The sequence below is a fragment of the Falco punctatus genome, assembly GCF_963210335.1.
Source record: "Falco punctatus genome assembly, chromosome: 4".
In the NCBI taxonomy this organism is placed as follows: Eukaryota; Metazoa; Chordata; class Aves; order Falconiformes; family Falconidae; genus Falco; species Falco punctatus.
Genome location: NC_137583.1, coordinates 78,782,812 through 78,791,559, shown reverse-complemented (window position 1 = coordinate 78,791,559; position 8,748 = coordinate 78,782,812). Strand labels below are relative to the sequence as shown.

Below are 8,748 nucleotides of genomic sequence, written 5' to 3'. Positions count from 1 at the left end.
ACAGATGCACATACACTCTATGCAATAATCACTTAGATTACGATGTTAAGCGTCTTACACAAGCAATTAACTTCTTTTTTTTATGAACTAAGACTCTTTGAAATTTTTAATTTTCTGATGTTTTCGTGCCATCTTCATGTTATTAGTGGTCAAATAGTAATATCCATAAATAATACTAATTTGTAACAGTTTAAGTGTATTTTTTTCTCATCCCAGTGGGAAGAAATTCACCTTTGCTGTCTGGATACCATTAGGCTTCAATCCATTTTTTTATGGATGATCTCAAGCAAGGGAGAGGTCTGAGCTCCAGCTCTTGCTAAAGAGAGGGCAGTCAGGAGACACATTCCAGTACCCTTGCTCATTACTACTACTCTTCCTAGGTGTAAATTTTACTCTTTATGGAACATGATTAAGGATGAAGGCCAAACGTTTAACCTACCACCCGCATTTCTCATCATGGGTGAATACGACCTCCTGCCTACTCTCCTTTTCTTTTGAAAGGATGCCTGTGAGTGTAACAGAGTGCAACTCTGACAGGATGTAATTATTTTAGATAAATTACCTAACTTTAAGCAAAAAATTAAAGCAAAAAATTATATGCAAGTCAGCTAGCAAAGAAAGAACAAGTATTGTGAGTTTGTGTGGTCTTCAAGAGTATTTTGCAGTTCTGCTTCTAGACCAGCTGAGCTGCAGAAACATTTCAGATTCAAAATGGATAACCTGAATAAATGGAAACATGCATTTTTCAGAATGATTCATTTTTTAAATTATTAAATATAAAACAATAATGAAAATTAAGATGTTTCAGGCATGTGTTAACTAGAAAACTCAGCACACAAACCGGTTCTAAACAACTTAGTAAAATTAATCCTTCCAAGAGGTCTGAGTCCTTCCTAGCTCACAGCCATACCATCCTCAGAGCGGTGTCATGGATGCCACCTAAACCACTGCAAGTCACCAACATAGCACACAGAATACCTCAGATGAAAGAGTGATATTTGATTAGAAGGACACGATTTTTAAATCGCACTGAAAAGATTCCCAAATTGAATTTCCAGGTCCAAGCTCCCATGAAGTCTGAATGGTCACAGCTATAGTAAATTATACAGGTGAAGCTGAGTAATAATTCTTACACATAAAAGATAATTCACTATTATTTTGCATTTCTTTTTATTGGACTGCAGCACACATACTTTCCCTGAAACAATAACTTCAAAATATTTATGAACACAGATGTCAAAAATATTAAATACATACATTTAAAAAAATCTAAACCATGAATATTTAACAGTCTACGATGTATTCACAATGTAATTTCTCCATCTTTTACAGTATTTATCTCCAATACTACAAGAGGATGCAAGTCTGAAAAAGTATGTATTTTAAGCTATCACAAAGCATAGAAAATATGTGGAAATATCCACTAACATTTGGCGCAACATAAATATTCTACCCCAAGAGAGAAAACAAGTGTAGTCTTCTGTGTGACACAGATCCTTATTCATCACAAATCATGATGTTACATCAGAGAGCTGTTGCTCATGCAACAGCAGCTCTGGTTTTAGTTGGGAAAAACTTGCTCAGAGCTTGTGAGCAGGGGACACGGTGGCCTGTGAGAAGGCATGTTTAGGTACTTAGCCATTTAATTTAGCTGGATAAGAAACAATGTAATGTTTTCCTGTTGTTAAACATTGCCATCTGTATCTCTGGCACACAAATTAAAAAAAGAAGGGTGTGACCATTAAAAGTACGTGTCCTGAGATTTCCTTCTTCAGGGGGCAAAGAGGTTAAAATGGAAAAGCTGATCTGTGTATAAATCAGGCACACATGTGGTAATGAGAACAAACAGCAGCCAACAGGCAGGCGGGGAGGACTTCTCCAGGCACAAAATGAGACGTACAAAAATACCATCTACTGGAAAGGGAGTGGAGCAACTGATTTACACGTAGAAATAAGTAAGTTTAATCAATTCTATTAAGTCTTCATAATTATTTAAGTACACAGAATTAACTCTGTGTTTTAAAACCTGGTCAAACTGAAAAGCTGTCTGTACAGTAATGCAGAGCAGCGTTGCTTTAGCATTAATACTGGTTTCTATCTGTAGAAAATCAGAGGTGTTCTTAACACGTGTAACAGCATCTATGTGTTTATTATCTGAGTGAAATAACAAAACAGCACAGAGGTGTGTAGACTTCATCTTAAAGTTATGAAATGTTTGTGTCTGCAGCCTACCTACTGGAAATAGATACCAGCAGCCAGTCTCCTGCTCAGGCTGAAATAGTTTTGTTTGATTTCTTTGGAGATAAACAGAATATTTAACATAGTAAGTTACAGTTCACTTAAAGCTAAGAAATATAACACAGTTGTGAATAATAATCCTTTCGATGCAGTGCATCTGATATACTAGTGGCAGGCCCCCAAAATACGAAGTCAATTGAAATAAGTCTTTATCTTTACCTTAAGACTTGTTCCTTGACAGAGCAGAAAAGACAAAGAAAACATTATGGATCACAAAGCACTGAATTTTCAAGTGTAAAGTCGTACCAAAATCTTGATAAATTATCATTGATGTCGTAGGTGATCAATCGGTCAGGAACATCATTAGGGGTGCCCTGTACTGCTAACACATGTGGTGCTAGGGCAAAGGGTACGTCACTCAGAAGATCTGACATGAAAGGGCTGCTTTCCAAATTTTTACTTCTTTCATTTCCCACCTCTGCACTTGATACAGTCAACTGCGATCGGTGCCCTGTATTTATCTAAAGAGAACAGAAGAACAGAAATTTAGACACCACAAATCAGGCAGCTAAGGCTTTGTAATGAACCATCGTGACCGACTAATAAATGAAAATAAATATAAAATAAAAAATAAAACCAGTTTCAGAGTTTGGTTCAGGTAGATCTAAAATAGCAGTTCTAATAGATGTCGACATAATTCTTGGGGTCAGGTTGACTTGAATTAAGGCTTAAAACAACAACAGATTTTTTTTTGAATGATTATTGACATTTCTCCACCTAATGATACTCTGCACTTATGAAAGCCACAAGGCTGGTGGGACTTGCTGTCATTAAACCCAGTCTTGTGGAAGGGAAATTATTTAATATAATTTCTTTCATAAACTGATGAAGCCTCATCATTTGTTTCCTCTGCGCCTTTTCAGAAGTTGTCCAACAAAGGCATAGGCATGATTAAAAAACGCTCCTATCCCAGTTATTTCAAAATATGAATGATGTTGCTCTCCAATTTGAAATGGAATTGCATGACTGCCTGGTGATGTCTTATTACATATGGCAATATATGCATTGCCAAATATGTGCTTTATAGAAAAACAAAGTTAACAAACTTAAAAAAAAGCCAACCCAAACCCACAAAAAACCAACAATGAAATAAAAAAAATCACGTCATACAGAAGTCATCAATATAATTTACAGTGAACACCAGCAGATAGGATGCTGGACCCAACAGACTTGCAAGCTTTGATATTGACCTACTAATATGACTTTATTAAGTGTCCATCTTAAAACTTATACTGTTTTAAAAACAAAGAAAATACTGTTTACTCTGCCTCTAGAAATCAAATCTAACTTGTTTTACAATTATTAGCAATAAAATGCTACGCAAACTGATAGCTCTCACATCATCTCGAGGAGTAGGATATTATATGGATTTCTATTTTGTATAAGTACACATACAGAAATACTCACTATTTGTCTAAAGTGCTTAATAAGTCATGTCAGAGCCAAGAACTAGACACGAATTTCTGATTGCAGTTCTGACTTCTTCCTTTCAACCCTCCATAATGAGCACACAGCCAGAAAAATCCAATGCTTACACTGTTAATAAGGGAAGCACTGAAAGCTTTAAATGCTAATTTGGTATTCAACTGATCGTAAGTGTTAAATGGGTCTAGTTGTATGGAGGTCGCTTTCATCCTAAATTATTCCATGATTTTTAGGTGAGCTGTGCTGCTCAAGATCTGGCCTGTGCTGGAGTTGAAAGTTACGGATCGTGGCTGTTGCAGAGAACCTGAGGTTGTGGCTGTCAGACAGGACAGTTCGGGCAGCAGGGTGGCAGTGGGGTTGCTTGTTTTTTAGCCTGGCAGTATGTAACACAGCTAAGCATCTAGCCAGGTAAGAGGCAATCCAGCTCCTTCTCAAAGGACCAGCTCTGACTTGAACACAACCTGAGCACCAGTCGTTCCTCACACAACCCAACATTTCACCTAGCAGGACAGACAAACATTAAACCTTCTATTAAACTGTCAACAATTAAATAGATAATCTTGGCAATCTGAGTTAGTTCAGAGTCAGTACTTGCCTTAGGTGATGGAGGAGGCTCACTCCTCCGTAAGCTACCGGGACAGAAGGGGGTTAGCAGGGCTGACCCTCATTTGGAAGCTTTTGTTTATACTCACAATGACTAGAAACCTAAAGCTTAAGATAAACTTTCCAAGATCTGTTACTATTATGTCACAGGATAATAATGTAAAATTTCTTAAGGTTAAGAAGTTTTATTAAAAGGAATGACTGCTAAATATAAGTACTAACCTTACTGGTTATGATCCAATAGAAAAGAGGAGTCAATGAGCTCCAAAAGAGGCAAGAGAAGAAAGCACCTTCCTACTGAGCTGCTGGAATTCACTTCCCAGTATAAATCCTACTTGATTTTTCCCCCTCTCTTTCAGATCATGTTCTGGTTAATTGCTATAAAACATTTTATTTTATAGGTGTCAAAAAGGAAAGAGTACTCCCACCTTCATCTATTCTTCTAGGCCACTTCAGAGCCTTCTGGAGATAAGACAGGGTATATTGCTGGGTTTCTCCTGCTTTAACAATATTTGACTAAGTTGACACATCTATACTATGCAATTCCTACAGCTACAGTTTACAGATGTTTCTTCTCGTTCTTTATTTTCCCTAGCTTTCCTTTTCTTAGTTCTGTATTCTTATGAGTAGCTAACAGCTTTTCAGAAAGCTACACGCAACAGCAGAGGCGAGAGTTGATAAAGATTTCTTTTGACTTCCCTTACTGATTCTGGTATCTTTAGAGGGCAGGGAAAAGAGGAAAGCCAGCAGAGAAGTCAGGAAGATAGCCTACAGAGTTCTCCTACTGCCTACTGTAGCTTTCCAAGCTCTGAGCAAAAAAACACAGACAACAGTCTGTAAACTCAGGAAAACCCCTAAAACCTCTTGTACTTGGCTGTTCTGATCAGCACGTTACCTTCAAGTTGAAGATCAGCAGCTTGCGCTTTAAATGGGATCTTAGGTGTCTATACCTGCTAATTGATAACACTTAGAGGGAAGTCTTCATTCTTGTCATGGCCAAATAGGCTCAAGGTGTGCTTCATAACAAAATTCATGAACTTCATCTGCTACAGACATATTCTCTTGCTAAGAACACTGCCAATATTTATTTATGTTTATGATATTTATCTGAAAACAAACCCCACAATACTTCAAATAAGTAATTAAATTTGTAGCTGCTGTAAACTTAAAAACTTCCCTTAATTTCTACTCTGTGCAAATCCGTTAAATTTCCTCTTGAAAGAAATAATCTGTGGAGAATTCATTGAGGCTCTGGTATTTGCTTGTATTACATTAGTCCCATATTCTTCTGAAGGGGAGAATGGAGCCAGAAAGCCCCCCCCCCCCCCCCCCCAAAAAAAAAAAAAAAAAAAGAAAAGAAAAGAGGAAAAGGTTACATCTAGAAATCAATTAAACAAGATCTTCAAAGATGCTGCTGCCTGTCCGTACTCCCACATTCCAGAGAAAAATGATCCATCACTCGCTGTCCTATTCCCATAGTCAGATGACAATCAGAAATCCTTAGAATCTAATGTTTATTTTGTTTGGCAAATTGTACTTTTATAAACACCTGTTTATATCTTAACTGTCCCACAAGCTGGATGAACTCAATTTACAATGCAAATCAGACTAGCAAAGAGGGGGAAAAAATTGGAAACTGCACAAAGCATCTTGGATCATTTTTTTATCTCGAGAAACCTTACACTTGTTAGAAGGGTGACAACTGGGCACCCCCAGAAATGGAAAGAGTGGATACCGTGCATTGACAATGACAGAGCAAGAACCAGCATTCCTTACTCTCAAATCCTACTCCACGTTTCAAAGCAAGACCACAGTAAGGAAGGATGAATTACATTAGAATTATTTTACTGTTGAACACCATTTTACAATACTCAATCTCTGCATACCGTGAGTGAGGTTCTTAATAGTCTATAGATTCTTGATACCACTTGAATAGTCAAAACAGTATCGTAAATAAAGCCCAAAATGGCTGGGAGCAATACAGTACTCGGGAACAGTGTCAGGTCAGTGTAACGAATGCCACAATCTGACCTTGGATCCAATGGTCTTTTGGTCCCAGCCTACTCAACCCCTCATGAGAAGGTCTTGGGTCCAATATGACAAGATCAGTTTACAGCATAAATGAGAAAAGGACTCGAGATTGCCTGTTTCAGTTTCACACGCAAACTACTACTGTCTCTGCCATGAAAATGACTATTTTTCACTATCTTAAAATGTTCACATTCACTTTTTCATCTATAGCAAGTCACATTTTATGTTACTATTATTGGACTGACATCCCAACAAATAATGCAATGGGAAAATAAAAAACCTGGGGAGCACGACTCTTTTATGCAGCATGTGAAACCCAAACATGGTAGAAAAACAGGGGCCAAAGTTAACCAGGAAATTTAACTGAAGATAGGCTGCTGGAAAACTGTCACATTTGCAGTTTAACTCTTTGTATATTATGGAGCTCATCCCTTTATCTAGTATACAGTGTGTCATATGCATTATGGTATATATTATCTATTAAGTATCCACATACAATAAAGTTCCCTGTCCTGAACAATTCAGGTTTCAAGAAAGAATTCTTCAATTCTGACTAACGCTGCCATTACTGGCAATCATTGCCCTTTGCTATGCAGAATTGTTTCTGAGCAGTTTTGCAGTGATATTTAGATACTGGCCTCATGTGCAAGATCTTATCAAGCTAGATATATTTCTGCACTTCCAAATCATAAAGGCATCCTTTAAATGGGCTAAGATACTTCAATCATATATGCTGGAGAATCCACATCCATGAAAAGACCTTGATGAAGCCAACCTGACCAGCAGGCTTTTATATCGACTGTGGTAACGTAATGAAGAACTGGACACTCTAGCAGAGAACATCAATCACCCATCAGTGCTGAGATCGCCCAAGCTGGTTACAATGCAAACACCAGCACAAAGCTGTGTGATGCAATCAAAGTCAAGGTTATGAAATAGCTTATGTTTTCACACATGCATCCTTCAAGCATATATAGAACTGCAAGTCCTAGAGAATTTGATATCCCACGTTAGTCACACTGGTTTCTACTTAAATGGCTAACTTATTTATCCAGAATACAATCTATTCATAGCATAGTCTCTGGGCATTAGCTAAACAAAGCACTGCCAAATGTTATGACACACACTCCTGCTATGAGAAATATTAATCGAATGGAGTTAGAAGATCACCAAAAAAATTTACATTTTGCCAAACACCAAGGAGTTAAAAAAAATTCAGATAAAATTACAGAAGGTATGGTAATCAAATCTAATTCAAATAAGCAAGGTGTTTTCTTCATTCTTGGTTTGCAATCCAAATGAACAGGGATATGAGAAAGAGTACGTAAACATATATGGTAGCTGGCCACCAGATAACAATTGTGCTGAGAACAAGGATGTTCTATGTTATTTCAAAAATAAAAAAGTATAAAATTATCCCCTAAATTAAATTATTCCTTTTTGCTCTTTTTAAATGTTTCTCAGCTGCCTTTAAAAACATCTAACTTGCTGCATTTCTTGTGTGCTAACCATAGTCTGCCAAAAGTCTCGTAAGGAAGGAAAAATGCCTAGTTTACAATGTACTGAGAAGCTGGATTTACAGTGCTCTGAAGAAGAATCAAGGATCAGTGCTAGCATTATTATCATCCAAACTACTGAACAAGGTTTTCTAACAAAAAGTGATTAATTTAAAGAAAGCTGTACTCTCTGTGAAAAAAAAGGGTTTTTTTTCCAGAAGCGGACCAATTTTCCTTAAAAAGACAGCCTTGAGACACAAATGGTACATTCAGTCTTCCAGAATATTTAGTAAATATTCAGCAATAACATAATTATGAAAGACTTATAACCCTACTGGTGATACAGAAATATTACCTTTATTTCAGGCAATTTTGTGGTATTACAGCAAATAGTGTATCACACCATATCTCAGAATTTATTTAGCATTATGAAGTTACTTCTGATGTATCTAGAAATGGAAATTGTCTTAGGGGATTGCTCTTCCAATTGTGTTTCAGTTGATGCTTTTTAGAATATTCACTGGGCCTTTTTAGAAAATTTCTAGGAATTCCAGACTGAACATCCTCATTGATGACATTGATTTACTTTTCAAATAAGAATAGCAATGGCAAAGAGGAACGGAGAGGGCAATAAAAATTACTCACAAGGCGCTCTGAATGTTTAGCACTTTGTATTCAAAAACTTAAGCTAGGAGAAAAGGATCAGTAAAACCTTGCTGGAGGGGGAAAAGTGTACATGACATGATAGTTTTTAAATGTCAGTAACCCCAACCTAAAACATTAACAACAAAACACCCTCACACCCAACACAACAATAAGTATGTGACCAATACCCTTAGAGAACTGTAAGGAGGCAAGAAACCCACCCAGACAAGCACAATGCAGATGCCCCTGA

General features: G+C 37.0%; 1 protein-coding gene across 2 annotated transcripts in view; it reads right to left on the bottom strand.

The window, feature by feature from the left end:
- Window positions 1-1,146: 1,146 nt before the first annotated feature.
- Window positions 1,147-8,748, bottom strand: part of UMAD1 (UBAP1-MVB12-associated (UMA) domain containing 1) — an 82,129-nt gene continuing 74,527 nt past the window's right edge. For both annotated transcript variants that reach the window (XM_080386772.1, XM_080386771.1), the window contains exon 4: window positions 1,147-2,759. In XM_080386772.1, the coding sequence (XP_080242898.1) occupies window positions 2,502-2,759 (258 nt within the window). In that variant the 3' untranslated portion in view covers window positions 1,147-2,501. The remainder of the gene's footprint in view (window positions 2,760-8,748) is intronic.